Genomic DNA, 19,592 nt, shown 5'->3' with positions numbered 1-19,592 from the left:
GTGTAACAAGCAGCTCAAGCCCACGTAAGCCAATCAGAATCCCGAAAAAGAATCCCGAATTCCTCTTGAAGTGATTCGAAGTTGTTGCAAAATTGCTGATCTCCGAGCACTCATTCGTCTCTCCTCCTCGACATAATGGAGCAGCTGAAGAGAAGAGAAGAGTTTGCACCAACATAAATGCGACTGCTACTCTTAACGCTTCCATGATCACATGTAAACATAGGTCGCACTTTTGACATAGGTGCGAGCTCTGGCGCATACTGTGACATTGGCTGCCTAAACACCCGTTTGTCTCAGTTTACATGCAAACGTGCAAATAAAGATTTTCAAAATCTCCACTCTGGCCGGAGTTTTTAGAAAGACTCATTTTCAGAGGCAAATTCTCCGTTTGCGTGTAAACGAAGGGCACAAACGAAGGGAAATGTCTCCGTTTTTAAAAATAACCATGTACGTGTAAACGGGGCCTTAATGTTAGTTTACTGTGTATGTGTTGTGTCTCAGCTCTTTTGTGGAATAAATACCTTTAATTGTGGATCTCCGTATATGCCTCATCTGTAGCGCCACCAACACGTAACACCTCTGAGGCTGACATTGTTTCTGCTCCTGCCTCCGGTGTTTCTGTGCATGGAAAATTCTGTTAAAATGGACATTTGTCCTTGAAATATGATGCACTGCCATAACGAAGCCACATTTTGAGCACTTTTTACTGTTTTAGCCTTTTTTTAACTTGGCAAAAAGAACAATGCACACAGCCATTCATGTTACGGTTTCCCGGCCATTACAGAGGAAGCGGACATAAGGCCGTGATATAAACTGCCCTATGAAAGCCACATTTCAGCAAATGGATTGTTAATCATGCACATCATTACTCTCTTTTTATTTATAATTTTGAGCAAGATCTTTATTAATTCGTTCACATCCATACATCAGGGCTCACTTTTATGTCTTTTTCTACTTCATATTTCTCTCTTTAAATTGTTTTGATGCACTGAAAATGAAATAATTCTTTTTTACTTTTATTTCAGGCCTGATAGAAGAGAGCGAGGAGAGTGAAGAAGTGAGTGAAGTGGAGGAGAAACATCATGACAAACCTGGAAAAAAACACTTGAGTCACTCAAAGACTAAAAAGACATTTTTAAAGAAAAGAAGAGCCAAGAAATCTACAACCTGCACTCAGTGTGGAAAGAGTTTCTCAACCAAACAAAGTCTTGAGGTTCACATGAGGATCCACACCGGAGAGAAGCCGTTCAAATGTGATCGGTGTGGAAAGAGCTTCAGTCAATCATCAAACCTTAAAGATCACATGAGGATCCATAATGGAGAGAAGCCGTTCACATGTGATCAGTGTGGGAAGAGTTTCACAAGATCAGAATGCCTTAAGTTACACATGATGATCCACACCGGAGAGAAGCCATTCACATGTGATCAATGCGGATGGAAATTCTTAACCAAACAAAAGTTTGAGGTTCATGTCAGAGTTCATACTGGAGAAAGACCGTTCATATGTGATCAATGCGGGAAGAGCTTTATGGATTTGTCAAAACATAAAAGACACATGAAAATCCACACTGGAGAGAAGCCGTACGCATGTGATAAATGTGGGTTTAGTTTCATAGAATCAGGTAAACTTAAGAGACACATGATGATCCACACTGGAGAGAAGCCGTATACATGCATTACATGTGGGAAGAGTTTCAGGGATTCAGGACCCCTTAAGATTCACATGAGAATTCACACTGGAGAAAAGTCTTTCATGTGTGAACAGTGTGAAAAGAGATTCTCAACCAAACATAGTCTTGAGCTTCACATGAGAATTCATACTGGAGAGAAGCCGTTCACATGTGATCAGTGCAGGAAGAGATTCAGAGATAAACCAAGTCTTGAGATTCACATGAGAATTCACACCGGCGAGCCATACATGTGTGTTGAGTGTGAAAAGAGATTCGCTTACAGAAAAAGTCTTATTGCTCACATGAGGATTCATACTGGAGAGAAGACGCACACATGTGATCACTGTGGCAAAATATTTATTGGGTCATCAGCCCTGAAGAAACACCTGACAGTTCATACGAAGGAGAAGCCACATTCATGTTCTGTGTGTGGAAAGAGTTTTTCACTGCTGCAAATTTTACAGATACATCAGAAAATACACACTGGTGTGAAAGAGTACATGTGCTTTGAGTGTGAGAAGACTTTTATTACAGCCGGTGAATTAAAACTGCATCAGAGAATTCACACTGGAGAAAAACCTTACAAGTGTTCACACTGTGGCAAGAGATTCAGTCGGTCAACACATCTGAAAACACATGAGATGATCCACAGCAGAGAGAAGCCGCACACGTGTGATCAGTGTGGAAAGAGTTTCTCTTGTAAAAGTCACCTGAAGCGACACATGAAGATCCACTTAGTTTCCTAACAGCCATGATGAGTGATGGGACATTTTGTTGTTAGATTGTATGGGTGGGTGATCTGACGAGTTTATATCATGTTTTATCTTGAAGACGTTTTCAAGAGAATCATAGAGATTGTGATCTTTTATATCTTCATAATAATGTTAAAACTACACCAATGAATGCCCATTAGATGGTTGTGCTGACTGGCCAAATTATATCACTCCATCAAGTGTATTTCATTCATGGTGACGTATTTGAATAACAATTCAATGCAAGCTAGCAATAGAGCTGTGAGAGGAATTGATTTGAGGAATTTAGTTTCAATTTCGATTATGAAAACGTGATTTTAAAAAAAAATGGAAGACGCAGACGTAATCGCAGAATCCGGTCATAAAAATGAAATCTACTCTATAACTGTATAATATGTCAAATAAGGCTACGTCCACATGAAGCTGGATCTTACCCTAAACAGATCTTTTTTTTCCTTGTATCAAAAAATATCTGCGTCCACATGAAACCACTGAAACGACTTAAAATGATGTAGTATACATGCCCGATGTGGCGCTGTAATTCTGCCGCAGAAATGCACTTAAAGCAGCGAAGAAGACTTGGAGCATGCGCATAAACCTTGCGCTCTGAATACAAACTATAGCAAAACTTAGAAATAACGCTTCATTTTGGCTCAGTAGCTTCTGAAGCATGAACGCAAGCATCTAGAGTCTACTATTACTGTTGTTGGTGCTGTTTTGTAGTGTTAGCGCGTCTGACTAGGGTCGACATGTGGGATGATGACATCATCGTTTCAGAAAATATACGGATTGCCCCGTCCATACGAAAACCCAAAGACGGCGTTTTCAAATTTATCCACTCTGGCAAAAAATAGCGGTTTCACCTTTCGAAAACGCCGGATCCGTGTGGACGATAAAAATCTGATAAAAAATTGTGCGTATTCACAGAAACGCGTCTCCGTGTGGACGGGGCCTAAATCAAAAGCAGGTCAAGTAGACTTAAATCAGATCATGATATGGATTAGTGTCTGTGAATATTAAACCCCAAAAGACTGTCAAGGGTCTCACCTCAGTCATGGTATTGAGGGTGAAAGAGAGCACTGTTTCTGTTACAACTGCTGCCAGTACCAGGACTCAAACCCCATAACCTTTGGGTTACAATTCTGACTCTCTAACCACTATAGGCACAACTACACATCAAGTGGTAGAAAATGTGCATGATTCAGAGAGACAGCAACGTGGCCATTTGACTTGCTATCACGATTCATTGCTGAAGCATTAAGAGTTCCTTTCACTGGAACTAAGGGTTCAAGCCCAACCCCTGAAAAACAACCCCACACCATAATCCCCCTCCACCAAACTTTACACTTGGCACAGTGCAGTCAGGCAAGTACCGTTCTCCTGGCAACCACCCAACCCAGACTCGTCCATCAGATTGCCAGACAGAGAAGTGTGTTTGGTCACTCCAGAGAACACATCTCCACTGCTCTGGAGTCCAGTGGCAGCGTGCTTTACACCACTGCATTAGACACTAGGTGATTACGTGGCCTACCACTTCGTGGCTGAGTTGCTTTTGTTCCCAATTGCTTCCACTTTGTTATGACACCACTAACAGTTAACCGTGGAATATTTAGCAGTGAGGAAAATTCACGAATGGACTTATTGCACAGGTGGCAACCTATCACGGTGCCACACTTGAATTCACTGAGCTCCTGAGAGCGACCCATTCTTTCACAAATGTTTGTAGAAGCAGTCTGCATGCCTAGGTGCTTGATTTTATAAACCTGTGGCCATTCAATGATTTGGAGGGACGTCCCAATACTTTTGGCAATATAGTGTATCATTTCATTAATTTGTCATATCATACAATGTTTTAAACATTTAAATGTAAGTTGCCTTGTGTGCTTACGTTATAATTAGTATATAGTCCACTGTGACAAGCAGGGCGGGCGAGAGCCGTGAGGGAACGGTGAAAGGCCGGTGACGCAAGTGATAATGAGCATCAGCTGCGAGTCGCACCGGTCTTGAGTTTCTCACGGAGGAGCTCCGGAAGCATAAAAGGAGGAGCGACGACAGAAGGATGAGAGAGGACCAGGCCTGGACTTTATTTTATGTTTGTGTGGCCGGCAGTTCCTCACAGACAACTGCCATTTTTCCTTCGTTTTTTATTTGTTTATTTTATATTAAAGTTTGTTTGAACGTTTGCCGGTTCCCACCTCCTCCTTCCCGTATCAACAAACTGTGTTAAATCCACAGTCTCTCAACTAAATTTTCCAACCCTCTAACTAACGTGATTCTTTTGTTTATATGCATCAGTATGTTTGACTCTTAGAGAAGTTGAGACGGCAGCTCTTGCGAGTGGGTGTGGTTTCAGCACCGACAGCGTTTGAGAGCAGAGAATACTGATTATTTTTTCACGATGTTGGTAACTTATTTCATTTACTTAGACATATTTTTTTAATCATTCAAATTTGGCTGGGTGTTTAATTACACCTTTTTCTGTGGTGTAACAAACTCCAGAACACATACTTTAATATGGCTGTACATGGACTTTAATCAGTAATCGATATAAACCTTTTATGCATTAAATGATTTTAAGTAAATGCAACCATTGAAATGATTGTTTGGTTGTTGAAATGTTCTTTACTGGTATTCTCTATAATGTCTGTGTTTGATGTATGAACTATAGACTTGTTGATTAGTTTTAAGAGGCCATGAATATGTGTTCAGACAAATATATGTTCTTCTAGCTGACCAAGACCGCTAGGGTCACAAAGGACACTGCAGCTCTTGGGATACGTGACACAAGTTTTACCTTGCTCTGTATTTTTCCAAAGAATGAAGATGAATATTGTCTGTAATTCTCACAAAGACAAGAACATGTTATCAGTATGTTTTGGGAATATTTCCTGTTTATAGTTAAAGCTCAGGGCAACTCCAACCTTGAAGAAGCTGTGAATCCTGTGTATGTGTGCAGGTCCTGTATTGGTGAAGGACTGTCAGTCTACTTGGGACCTGCCAGCGCCTTTTCCTGACCTAAAAGGTCACAATGTGCCTAAATCCAGGTTGCTTCTGTCTATCGGTCCATGTCAGAGTCAATTAATCTGAAAGTAATAACGTAGCAAGACTTTGAAACGTGTATAATTGTGGTGTGAAAATTAATTGTAAGCAGAGCGGCCTATGAACTCTTTGAGAGGCTTTAAGCTGGCTTCTGTTCTGTTGATGAAAATGAAACTATTTTTCAGTAAAGTTTTCTTCAGTTGATTACACTTCTGTCTCTGGGTCTTCATTCATCATATCTGGTCTTTAACTGTAATTTCCCCTACAGTAGTGTTTCTCAACGTGGGCGGTACCGCCCCCCAGGGGGCGTTGAGAGAACAACGGGGGGCGTTGGAAGCAAGATTTTTAAAAGGGGGGCGTTCAGGTGTTCTTGGGGGGCGTTCACGAGTTTACACCAAAGATCCAGGAAAGACAAGATTAAACTTGTAATTACTTGCAAAAGAATTGCCTACAACATTCTAAAATCTGCCAGTTTAACGCAACATGTAAGCTAGGCTATGTATCGTTTCTTTTGCAACAATTATTTTTCCAGTCATAGACCAGCGCTCAAGCGCTGACATGAATTCACGTGCACAAAAATGTGTTGTGCGCTGACAACAATCCGGTGGTGGCTTGAATCCAGCGCTGAACCACGCAGCGGAGGAATGGAAAGTTGACAAGCCATTAAAAAAGTACTGACTTAAGAACCACTTATATTTTCAAATATTTTCAATAAATCATGTTCCCATTCACTCCGGTGACGAATTTTAAAATGAATGAAACTAAATTCTATTTGTTAGGTAAAACTTTTAAATTTTTAATGCCTAATGCCAAAATGTTTTCTTTGTTCACAAAGTAATTTACTGGGCATTATTGTTAACTCGCAAGACTGTAAGGAGAAAAAGACAATTTGATGGATAATTAATATAAATATATTCTGTAATCACATTTAGGTAATTTCGCCGTCACACCTGAGCGCAAAACTTTGCTTGGATAATTTCAAGATAGGCTAGTTAAAAATAATTAAAAATACATTAATAATTTAATAATTGTTCATATGTGTTTATTCTTGTTAAAAGATTTTTTTTTTTAATTTTTAATTTTTTTATTTTACTTATTATGGACACAAATTAATCATGACACACCAAATAAATTTGAATTGAATTAATTATGCCATTGATGATAACATTAAGCTGATACCAAGGTATTTAAGCCTATAATTATAACATATTTTTTATGAAAAATCATGATTGCATTTTTTTTTTTCCAAAGTAAGATTAATGTAAGCAGCTATGAGAGCAATACTCTCCTAAATGCGTAATAAATCCTCAGTGCACAATAAGTGCAATAATAAGTGCACACATTAGCGCTGGGATGACCGTATAGCAGCCTATGGTCGTTTTTACTGTCCAGAATTATCAAAGAAATTCAATAGGCAGACGCAGATTATCTTGAGTTTTGCGTTAGTTCCAATGCGCGTTAAGGTGATGGAAACCATTTATTGGCATAGGCCTACTCATGGTGTGTAGTGACCATTTGTGCGTAAAACACCATGGCATTATGTATTAGGCCCAACAAAGTCTGACAAACAGCCCTCGACATAGAAATCAGATGTTTAAACTCGTAGTTATTTTGTGCGCGAGCGCGTTCATGTGGAAACTGCCAGTGTATGGGCATATACTTGTTTAACCAGTATTTCATCAGTTCTTCTGCGTCTCCTCACAGCATTTCAATAAAACGATATCCAACAACACAAATAGCTCTCTCTGTAGTTCCCTTCATAATGCAAAGCATGCGACTTGCACGCTTAAGTTTCACCGATATTTGTGAGTTATCAGGTTACTGGTGTGTATGTAAACATGCTTATTAATGGTCACATTTTATTATGAAGAAGCTCTTTCTTCTAATTATACTTGTTAAACATTGTATTCTTTAATTGATTACAGGAGAGAATTACACTGATGTGATGCTCTGAATGAAAAAACAGCTTGATCAAAGGAAGTTTTCCTACATGGAAGCCGCTCTAGTTTCAACTTTAGTTGCTCTGTTTTCAATAGATTTAAAATGAATAAAATCAGTCAGAGGAGGAAGAGCTAAACCATACATAGTTTTATTAATTAAATGCTGTTTGAAATTGAATGACTGAAAGAACTGGACATATTTTATAATCCCCGAACCAACACTGAAAATTTGGAGAACATTCAGATCTGTTCAATGTGTATAGGTGTCAAAGAGACAATCAACTCTTCAGTCTTTTATACTACTGTTGTTTCCCATCGTTCTTCTGGAATGAAGTAAGCTGTAACTTTCCCAGACTTTCCAATATCCTTCTCAAGGTCTCACAGGGGCAAGATCTGCCTTTTCATGCCCTCAAACCAAGTTGTCTGATTTCCAAGTTTCTAGGAGTAAACCTCAGTTTAATCACAGTTGTGTGTCCTTGAACACACACACTTCTGCTCCTCCTTCTCATGGGTAGCACACACACACATACATGACTAACAATTACTGTACATCTCTACCAATACAGTATAAGACATTTATAAGAAACAAAAATCGATAATGGCATTATATTCAATACATTGGCTAAATATGTATAACAAGAAAGCATCTCCAATAAACAAGATGATGCTATAATAAGCCTACCAGTTTATATTTTAATCAATCTTGAAGACGTCTACAAACTACTTTCCAAGAGAATCATGGAGATTGTGATCTTATATGTATTCTTTCCTGTGGGTGTGGCGTGTTTTCTCTCTCAATCGCTCCCTTGTCATTTTTTTAGCCTCCAGCTCTTTAATCTGCTGTTGGTTCCATTAACGTCATGTTGACACACGGTTTTCTTCAGACATAAGAATATAACCTTTAAATACAAGTATGCAATAGGAAAAACATGAGCAATCCGTGAATTTGCTTTTCCTTCAGACCAACACATATTTGTAGTGATTTACCTATTTGATACGTCAGCAATATTGCATCTATAGTGAATTAGGAAATTATACACTGATAATATACAGCAATGCCAAGGTCTCTGGAAAGAGGTTTGGTTAAAAAGTGATATTATCACATGACAGGCTTCTCTTCTTCTCTTGTGATGCTTTCGCTCTTACAACTCATAAAAGAGATTTGTCATATTCAGTTATACTTTTACTTAATTTTTATATTCACTTCAAGTAATGATTGATTAAACTCATTAATAATTTTATTTAAAAAATGTTATTGTCTGTTTTCATTTTCTGCTGATTCTGCTCACATCAGGAATAATTTCATAATTTTAGTTTTGCAAGCCATTTACTTTTGGGGCTTTCCATGTTTTAAAATGCCTCTGTTTTTTAAATGCCTAATAAATTATATTTCACCCACACAAGACTGACATCGAATGAGATGCTGTTTGTCTACATTATTAACAGTTTCACTCTTGATATCCAGTATCATATATACATTTCAATGAGTTTGTTCTAGTCAGTTTGATGTTCATTCACACCATGAGGCTTCATGAAGTCAGAACAATTACTATGAACTTTAAACACAGTTTTTACAAAATAAAATGATTACTGTCTCCATCTCACCACAGATTTACACAACCAGCATTGGTGGCAAATAAGTATCACTGCATAAGAGACAAACAATTGTCTTTCAAAAGATTTATTCCTTACAAGAAAGGACAGACAGTCTTACAGAGACAAAAGTTGCTGCAGAGTGTGTGACAAGGAAGGGAAGGATTCCTATCAAACCTAATCCAACACTAGTACTTTGTAACCCTAATCTCTAAATGTTGCTCATTATTACAAATATTAAATTTAAAAGTAGCTATCTTTGGGACAACAGACAAAAACTGAACATTAAAGACAAATCTAAACGGAAATGTATGCATATAACATCTGTTTCCTGCATCAACATTTTACTGTCATTTTACAGTTGTAATTCCTTCGATTTATAAATAATTTTTATGGTTTATAAATCGAGGAAACAAGTAAATCGTGTGCACATTTATCCTACTATTTTATCTACAGCAGGTTATGTCCGGGGCTCCGTGACACACATCCCTCAAAGCACCTGAAAGTCCCTGTGCTTACAAGCTTTTTGAAACAGTTTATAATGTTTTGGACAGCTCGTGTCATTTTTTTTTTCAGACACGTGACATCGTTAACGTATTTTCTCCTTGCACAGATTCAGATTGACCAACAAGAAGCTCCTTTCACCAATGAGAAACCTGAAACAAACCTTGGACACGCCCATTACTCCGAGCTGCAGCGCCCCGTTTATGTTCAGTTTCAGTCAGCGTCGATCTTCTGAGGTGAGGAGAGCAGCTCACGGTATTTCTTATATTTCACAACCATCAAACACACTTTATACAGTTTGATTGAGCGATTTTGTGTGTTCGTTTACGTTGTTGTTTCTTTGTTTTCGGGGTGAGAACTTTTACTGAATGTCAAAAGTCAAAGTTTGAGGTCTGTGAGGGGAATTGATGCGAATAGTGTTGCTGTTTCCATTTAATTTATACTCTTTTGATTTCTGAATTTATCTTTCTATCTCTTTGGCAGATCAACTTAGTTATTTTGCATTATTAAACTAGACCAGAGACTGCTAAATACATCGAGCCTGTAATGAGTCAGGATAACTACATTATCCTACTATTTTATTTCCAGCAGGTTATGTCCGGGGCTCCGTAAATACCAGACACATCCCTCAAAGCACCTGAAATGAGTGAATCCCTGTGCTTACAAGCTTCTTGAAACTTGTGTCTTCAGGTGAGACATTTTAAAACTATACAGTTTGACTCTGGAAACATTAAATGTTGCTTTGTGGTGCTCTTTTTTTCTCTCTTTCTAAAGTTTTTATGATCATCGTCAGTTTCTGTACAAACTAACATGTTAATGATCGAATTACCTTATTTAGATTATATAATCTAAAACTATATTCAGATTAATTTGGATATATGGTGTTGTAGAGTAGTTATTTACACTTCGGTAAAGTTGGTTTTATATTCGCACATTCGGACATCCGTATTCAATAGCCTTGTTAATCACACTACATTGGACATTCAGTGGACATTCACAAGTAAATATGCCATTAAAACAATACTTGCCTATTTTGATCGACTGTGAAAAATGTTGTAAGTTGACAATCGTTGGTTGTCAATATCATGTCGCTGCTTAAAATTCGCAAACATTAATTTATTGCACATTTATTGGAAAGTCTGAATTTATCAGAAGTCCGAATGTGCGAATATAAAACCAACTTTACAAAAGTGTTATTTACAGGGTTGGGAAGGTTACTTTTAGAATGTATTTCACTACAGATTACAAAATACATGCTTTAAAAAGTAATCTGTAACGTATTTCGTTACATTACTCAAGTTTAGTAACTTAATCTAAATACTTTGGAATACTTTGAAATACTTCACACAAAGGACCATATTAACTTGATGTTCTGTTTTAAGTTTATAACCTGTAAATAAAAATAACCTCTACCCACCAGGATTTGGTTTTCCACTAAATTCTATTTTTAATCTGTTACAAAATATTTATCTGCAATTTATTAGACATAACCTATGTGTTGGTAAAGAATTTCAATATCTTGATAAACACATTAAGAAAATATTTTTCTTTTAACATCACATCTATATAATTATTATTGATATATCATTCCTAAATTATATTTTTATATTTGTAAAGATGTGCATCAGAGGGATAACAAAATATTAAATAACAACATATTGTTATAATATTGTTAATAATATAGGTTGTTTTATAGGTGTATAGAGTCGAATTGACACAGTGGTTTTATTAACAAAGTTTGTTTGTAACATTTAGAATGTTTATAAAGAAAATGAAATGAAATGATCTACCCAATAATCTCGAGAGAAGGCCTATATTCAAAGCTGACACACTTCTCAACAGTTTTTTGCATCTCTCCACCACCACATTTTACAGGTTTGGAAAAAAATATGATAATTTTGTGTAAACTATCCCTAGTATAAATATATTTATACTAATATTTAACCTCAGTGCCCTGATAGCTGCAATAATATTAACAATATAAACAACAAACAGCGGGATTGTTTTTATTTTTTATTATTATTATTTTAAATAATCCTTTATTTATGTATTTTTTTAATTATTATTAGTGATGCATCTATTTTGATTTTTCATGGCCAATAGAAGCAAATTGGCTGATTCTGATACTGGATGCAGATTTTTTTAAAGCAAATTTATTTGTTGTTTATTTGTTCAAAAAATATAAATAGCATGATCAGTTGTTTTTCATTTAAATTATTGTATAATTTCAAGATTAACAGCAAAAACAGTATGGTCTGACTTTAGCTTTGTGAAATTATGCTAACATAAGACACCTGCACAAAACAAAATCAGCAGACGGATTGAATTAAATGTAAATTCACTCTCTGACAGCAGGTGGCGCTTATGGAACAGCAGTGATATAGCGTTTCCATGGTTACCACTATATACAAAGCGGCGCTGCTGGAGATGAGAGGAAAAGCCATCAAAACCTTTCTGAAGACAGTTGATGTCACAATGATGTCTATAGAAGCGGAAATAACAACCCTTTCCATTATAATTAGACAACACGTTTTATTCATATCAGATACACATTGTGAAAGTAACTTTAAAGCTTACTTTATTCTTCCCCAGTTCACCGACTCACTTACTTTCATGTATTTCGGGAGAAGTGGATGAATTCACGGGTTGTAAATCCAACAGATCCGATTCTCTGCGGCGCAAACTAACATGGCGGCGCCCATCGCGCATATGGCTCAACTAACATGATCGTTATAAAAGTGTTTAAACAGCAAAACACATCCATTTGCGCATATTTGGCAATCGGAATATTACATATTTCATGCTATAGGTAACAAATTTGTGAATATTTTGAACAAAAAAGGAAAAATAGAGCACTAGAGAGTGCGCACGGACTTTGAAAGGTTCGCGCGCTGAACTGTGCACGAGATGGAGCGGGACACGTAAAATGAAGTAGGCCTGGCTATAGTCTACCCGCGGCTTAAGACAATTTTTATTTTCTTTCACACACAGCACAGAGAAACATCTTTCTATAAACCGACCAAACTGCCTGTCAAGTGATAGACGAAACTGACAATGATTTTATATTTTTTAAACAAATGAAAGGCAATGCGGATAAACATTCACAGCCACGATGTACAGAACACTCTCAAAGATATAGAAGAAAATGAATAAAAACATTTTGGATCAATAAACTTTATATATATATATATATATATATATATATATATATATATATATATATATATATTAATAACTGCAGAAAGGCCACACTGCAGATAGATATACATTTCATATGTCGGCAAATCAAATTACATCGGCTAAATTGTCTGTGCAAGCAAGCTTTAACTAATCGACAGCGCAACATTGATGCACCAAAAACCATAATAACCAAATATATATATATATATATATTTTTTTTTTTATCAAACATTAATGTACAGAATTGAATTAGAACAGAATATACCGTTCTAATAAATGAAAATAGTCTAATTAAAAAAATGCAAAATGTCTGAAGTGCAGGGGAACATATATTCAAAACACAAGCCAGAAATAGTTAAATTAAATAACCCTGAGTGATCAATAAATAAATTAAAATTAAAGAAATTATTAAAATAACAAAATTATAGCTAGAATTGTCAACTTGTCGTTTTAACTGCAGAGACAATAAACGCTAAACTGGAGTGGCAGTCTTTTTAGCTAAACATTAACAGCATCCAAAAATCAAATTACAAGCGGCTGTAATAGTTTGAAATCACTTGTAGCTACCCTACCTGATTGAGAGAGAAAAATCCAGTCTTTCACGCGATCTGCCTGTGTCCGTTTGAGTCTTTTCAAATAGCGCGCTATAGTCAGCTCGTTGGCCGGCAGAAGCGCACTGCCTTGTTTGTCGTTGAGTTGTATAGGACATGAGCTGTTGGCACAACTTGCATCATACGTTTTTTGATCATATTTTACCATTTCAAAGTGCATCCAATTGTACACTTTATCCCAGACATTGTTGAAGATTTAATCCCTGCCGTAAAGATGCTCATCTGCCGGTCACGGATCATGGAAGTGAAACTTAAATCGGTCACAGGTTGTATTTATTCACGCACATTAAAAATATTTATTAAAAGCTTCTTTCTTTTCACATTTTTATTTATAGTATTAACATAATAGGCTGTATATTAACCTATTGGGAAAGAACCGGTAGGTCTATGTAAAATCAGATATTGAGCGCCCCCATATCTCGTCTCATAACACCTCTGCGACGATTCGACTGTGAGATTGGTAGTCGAATCAGGCTCCTCCTATCGAAGATTTGAATCGTCGACTTTCAGGGTCACCCCTACTGGGGGGTCAGCCAGAATATTTTAAACTTACGTGCAAAAGGGTTAATATTATAAAGCGACAAGAATACTTTTTGTGTGCCAAAAATACAAAATAATGACTTTATTCAACAATATCTAGTGATGGGCGATTTCAAAACACTGCTTCATGAAGCTTCAAAGCTTTACGAATCTTTTGTTTTGAATCAGTGGTTCAGAACGCCAGATTCACATGATTTCAGTAAACGAGGCTTTGTTACATCATAAGTGTTTTGAAAATTAAATAGTTCACGTGATTTTGGCAGTTTAATACGTAAAGATGTATTTGCTCAAAATTTTGCTTTTTTTAGACCAGTTTGTCTAGGATGAATTCAGCTAATTATTTGTTTGTTTAAACATGTGTCTCCCTTTATATCTAAAGTTCTTTATGTCATGGCTCCACTTGCAGTAAGCGCTGTTAGAACTGAATAAAGAAAATAAGTATTTCTGTGCCACCTGTAAGGATGCATTAAATCCGACAAAGTGGTTTAATAAAGGGCGTTTGATCTTGTGAAATACGAAATTTTAGTAGGCCTACATTTTAAAGTTCCAGTATTTTTATATGGGACAATATAAGGCAAAGCAAGGCAAGGCAATTTTATTTGTATAGCACATTTCATACACAATGGTAATTCAAAGTGCTTTACATAAAGAATAATAATAAAAATAGAACATAAGGAATAGAAATAATAGTAAAAACAGAGAATTTTGCTATCTGGATGGATGAGCTAGGAAGTCTTAGGGAGGTTTTTTTTTTTTTTTTTGTCCGTCAGAGTGGATCTAAGTGGATCTATCCATCAGAGCAGATCTAAACGGATCTTCCTCACACGACAGGACCGCTACCTGTTAAGGCACTTCAAACTGATAAACAAAGTTTCAATCTCCCCTTTTGCCAAGACACCTCAAACTGCGCCACACAGCCCTAATCCCACTTCCGGAGATATCTTATCTATGCAACGCAGTTCAAATTTCCCCTTTGGAAAGTGTCCTGACTGTAATCCAGAGATATCTTAACCATGCACTACAGCTCAAATTTCCCCATGGTTTGTCCCCTTATCCAAATTTACTAAATTTTAACCTAATCACAAATGCTTTCTTCCTAATTCTCCCAACTCTTTCAACCAGACAGCAATATGTATGCATTATTTATTTATTTATTTATTTATGCATTAAAAGTCAGAAATAACAAGATAATACATAAAATATATAAAATACATTAAAAATGAAATAAAAACAGGAAAAGGAATTAAAAGAATAAAAAGATAATATGTATAAAATAAAATGCAAAGAGCTCAGACATAGCACAGTGCTCAATCAGCAAATGCACAGATAAAAAGATATGTTTTGATATCGTTGAGTTTGGATTTGAATGTGGCTACTGTTGGAGCACACCTGATCTCTTCTGGAAGCTGTTTCCAGCTGCGGCTGGCGTAACAGCTAAAAGCATACTCTCCTTGCTTTGAGTGAATCCTTGGTATTTCTAAGTGACTTGATCCTGATGATCTGAGTGATCTGTTAGGTTTATATTCTATGAGCATATCTGCAATGTATTGAGGTCCAAGGCCATTGAGTGATTTATAAACAAGTAACAGTACTTTAAAATCAATTCTAAATGCAACTGGAAGCCAGTGCAAGGACCTGAGGACTGGTGTGATGTGTTCATGTTTTCGGGTTCTGCTCAGTATCCTGGCAGCAGCGTTCTGCAGCTGTCTTATGGTCTTTTTGGGAAGGCCAGTGAGGAGCCCATTACAATTATCCACCCTGCTGGTGATGAAAGAATGAACAAGTTTCTCTAAGTCTTGACTGGAGACAAAGCATCTGATTCTTGCAATATTTTTGAGATGATAATATGCTGATTTAGTTATTGTCTTTACATGGCTACTGAAACTCAGGTCTGACTCCAAAATCACACCAAGATTCCTGACTTGATTTTTAGTTGTTTGACACCTAGAGTGAAGGTACATGTTCACTTTGAGAACTTCATCTTTGTTTCCAAATGCAATGACTTCAGTTTTGTCTTTGTTTAACTGAAGGAATTTTAGGCATATCCAATTTTTAATTCCATCAGTGCATTGGCACAGGGAGTCAATGGGGCTGTAGTCGTTAGGTGATAGGGCTAGGTAAATCTGGGTGTCTCATAAATCTGGGTGTCTATAAATATGGCCTACTGTCCTAACAAAATCCATATTTTTATAATTTTTACTGTACCAATGTTTTTTTCTTGAACCATTAAATGTGGCGTTATGACAATGCACACTGAGCCAGTTTCCCAACATGATTTCTTAACCGCCACAAAGTTAAATTCGTTTAACTTACTCCCATTTTCTTCATAATTTTGAGCATTTTGGAGATCTTTATTTCAAATAGATCTTTATTCCTGTGCATCCATACTCTTGCTTTCTTCATAGGCAGTGACACACAAATGAAATAGGTTTTAGTATACACAAACATTGGAGCAAAACTCTGCCGGGACAGCGGCCTTCTAGGACTGAGTTTTCCCACCTCTGTTTTAGGGGCTCCATACAAAGGTCACATGATTCATTACATAATGTTTCTCCAATATGATTGGTTCTTCAAATGTATAATTCAGCAAACCCTTCTGTTAATAGGTATAAGCAATTTGGCCCACGTTTTGGGGACATTTAGATTTCAAACGCATGTAAATGTTAATCCTGCAAGAAAAAGAAATGTTAGTTGTGATTAATTAAAAATGTTCACCTCATTCATGGAATGTTTCAGGGACATTATTTGATCAAAATGATCATTGTATTTTATAGAAGTTGTCTACTTTCTGCTATTACATCAGGGCTCACTTCATATTTCTCTCTTTGAATTATTTTATTGTACTGAAAATGAAATATTTTTTTTTTTTTACTTTGATTTCAGACCCGATGGAGGAGAGTGAAGAACTGAGTGAAGTGGAGGAGAATCATCATGTCAAACCTGGAGAAAAACCTTTGAGTCGCTCAAAGACTCAAAAGACATTTTTAAAGAAAAGAAGAGCAGAGAAATCTTTTACCTGTTCTCAGTGTGGAAAGAGTTTGGCAACCAAACAAAGTCTTGAGCTTCACATGAGGATCCACACCAGAGAGAAGCCGTTCACATGTGATCAGTGTGGAAAGAGTTTCTCAGAGAAACAAAATCTTGAGGTTCATGTAAGAGTTCATACTGGAGAGAGACCGTTCACATGTGATCAGTGTGGGAAGAGCTTCAAACATAAATCAAGTCTTGAGCTTCACATGAGAGTTCACACCGGAGAGAAGCCATACATGTGTGTTCAGTGTGAAAAGAGATTCACTCACAGACAAAATCTTGATGCTCACATGATGATCCACACCGGAGAGAAGCCATTCACATGTGATCAGTGTGGGAAAACATTCATTGGGTCATCAAACCTGAAGAGACACCTGACAGTTCATACGAAGGAGAAGCCACATTCATGTTCTGTGTGTGGAAAGAGTTTTTCACAGCTGCAAAATTTACTTACTCACCAGAAAATACACACTGGTGTGAGAGAGTACATGTGCTTTGAGTGTGAGAAGATTTTTATTTCAGCTGGACATTTAAAACTGCACCAGAGAATTCACACTGGAGAAAAACCTTACAAGTGTTCACACTGTGACAGGAGATTCAGTCAGTCATCACATTTGAAAATACATGAGAGGATTCACACTGGAGAAAAACCTTACAAGTGTTCACACTGTGACAAGAGATTCAGTGTGTCATCATCTCTGAAAACACATGAGAGGATCCACAGCAGAGAGAAGCCGCACACGTGTGATCAGTGCGGAAAGAGTTTCTCTTTTAAAAGTCACCTGAAGCTTCACATGAAGATCCATGCAGTGGAGAAACCACTTAGTAGAGAACACTTTCCTAACAGCCATGATGAGTGACGGACATTTTGTTGGTTGATTGTAGGGGTGGGTGATCTGATGAGTTTATATCATGTTTTATCTTGAAGACATCCATGAACCACTTTTCAAGATGATCATAGAGATTGTGATCTTTTATATCTTCGTAATAATGTTAAAACTACACCAATGAATGCCCATTAGATGGTTGTGCTGACTGGCCAAATTATATCACTCATCTCCATCATGAATGGTTACCATTTCATGAATGGTTACGTTTTTGAATAACAATTCAATACAAGCTAGCAATATATTTACATTACATTTATATTTATTCATTTGGCAGATGCTCTTATCCAAAGTGATGAAAGTGAGGAATACAACAAGCGATTCTTCATGATGAGACAAGACACAAGAAGTGCTCACAATATAAGTTATAGGCAGTGCTCAGAATATTATAAACTACAATAGAGATGGATTAGAAGAAGTGAAAGGATAGGAATCTGCATTATTTTGATAATTAATCTATCGATTATTGGAACGATTAATCGACTGATCATAGATTATTATACTGGTTTATCAGTATGCTTTGTTAGATTATTCCACTAGCAATTAGTTAAAATATCGAGTTATACTTTAACTAATCATTAAAACAAGAAAAACTTCAGCTTTTGAAAGTGTATTCTGCAACATGTATAAATGTGTGTGTAGGTGTGTGTGTTTGTGTTAGATATTAGTTTGTGTTAGAATAATTAATAAAGTCTCTGGTGGATTTTTAAATAAGTGTCTTGTGTTATTATGTGTTTACAAATGTAATGTCTTAAACTGTCGATCTAACATTACCCTTGTTAATAAACAGTGTTTTCACAATTCATATCCACTACAAGAGCTTATTACAGCCTGAGTAAATGAACGCTGGATGATTCAGTTGCTCGGTCGTAAGTGACTCTTATAATTCCCTATAAATTAATTAATAATTTCATTTGAACTGATTCGTCTGACACGTGACGCGTTACCTTGCTCTTCTGTATTTTTCCAAAGAATGAAGATGAATATTGTCTGTATTTCTCACAAAGACAAGAACATGTTATCAGTATGTTTTGGGAATATTTCCTGTTTATAGTTAAAGCTCAGGGCAACTCCAACCTTGAAGAAGCTGTGAATCTTGTGTATGTGTGCAGGTCCTGTACTGATGAAGGACTGTCTGTCAACTTGGGACCTGTCGACGCCTTTTCCTGACATAAAAGTTCACAATGTGCCTAAATCCAGGTTGCTTCTGTCTATCGGTCCATGTGTTGAAAATTATTTTGTCTGTTTTTTTTAGCCAATCAGAGTCAATTAATCTAAAAGTATTGCGTAGCTAGACTTTAAAACGTGTATAATTGAAAATGAAACTATTCTTCAGTAACATTTTCTTCAGTTGATTACACTTCTGACTCTGGGTCTTCATTCATCATATCTGGTCTTTAACTGTAATTTCCCCTACAGTATGATGTAGTGTTTTATTTGATAGCAGCCTACTTTTGATTTCTGAGAGATGCAAAAGTATTTCAATTTACCAAATATTTAATTTACAAACATGCTGTGCTAATTTCATTCATAGAAGCAATTTACAAACTCACTGTTAACAGTTTCACTCTTGATATCCAGTGTCATATATACATTTCAATGAGTTTGTTCTAGTCAGTTTGATGTTCATTCACACCATGAGGCTTCATGAAGTCAGAACAATTACTATGAACTTTAAACACAGTTTTTACAAAATAAAATGATTACTGTCTCCATCTCACCACAGCTTTACACAACCAGCAGAAAGAGTAGCCGGAGGCGTGTAATCCTTGTTGTTATTTTGTGTGATTATGTTGATTTTTATAGATTTTATAGTTTTGTTGTTGTGAACAGAATTTACCGTGTT

General features: G+C 36.5%; 1 protein-coding gene across 1 annotated transcript; it reads left to right on the top strand.

Annotated features, from left to right (window-relative positions):
* The first annotated feature begins 1,157 nt into the window (after window positions 1-1,157).
* On the top strand, window positions 1,158-18,457 carry LOC125273947 (zinc finger protein 850-like). Its single transcript, XM_048199834.1, has 3 exons — window positions 1,158-2,414; window positions 5,379-5,489; window positions 16,713-18,457. Exons 1-3 carry the CDS (start codon window positions 1,220-1,222, stop codon window positions 17,717-17,719), a joined length of 2,313 nt encoding a protein of 770 aa, XP_048055791.1. The 5' UTR covers window positions 1,158-1,219; the 3' UTR covers window positions 17,720-18,457.
* Window positions 18,458-19,592: the final 1,135 nt, after the last annotated feature.

The sequence above is a fragment of the Megalobrama amblycephala genome, linkage group LG1 (genome assembly GCF_018812025.1).
Source record: "Megalobrama amblycephala isolate DHTTF-2021 linkage group LG1, ASM1881202v1, whole genome shotgun sequence".
Classification (NCBI taxonomy): Eukaryota; Metazoa; Chordata; class Actinopteri; order Cypriniformes; family Xenocyprididae; genus Megalobrama; species Megalobrama amblycephala.
This window is presented reverse-complemented; position numbering and strand designations above follow the sequence as displayed.

Excerpts from the sequence above, each read along its gene's own strand:
- LOC125273947 (XM_048199834.1), top strand. The coding sequence starts at position 1,220 with ATGAGGATCCACACCGGAGAGAAGCCGTTCAAATGTGATCGGTGTGGA. Across the intron at positions 2,415-5,378 it reads GAAGATCCACTTAGTTTCCT|GTCCTGTATTGGTGAAGGAC; the intron begins AACAGCCATGAT and ends GTATGTGTGCAG. Across the intron at positions 5,490-16,712 it reads GCTTCTGTCTATCGGTCCAT|ACCCGATGGAGGAGAGTGAA; the intron begins GTCAGAGTCAAT and ends CTTTGATTTCAG.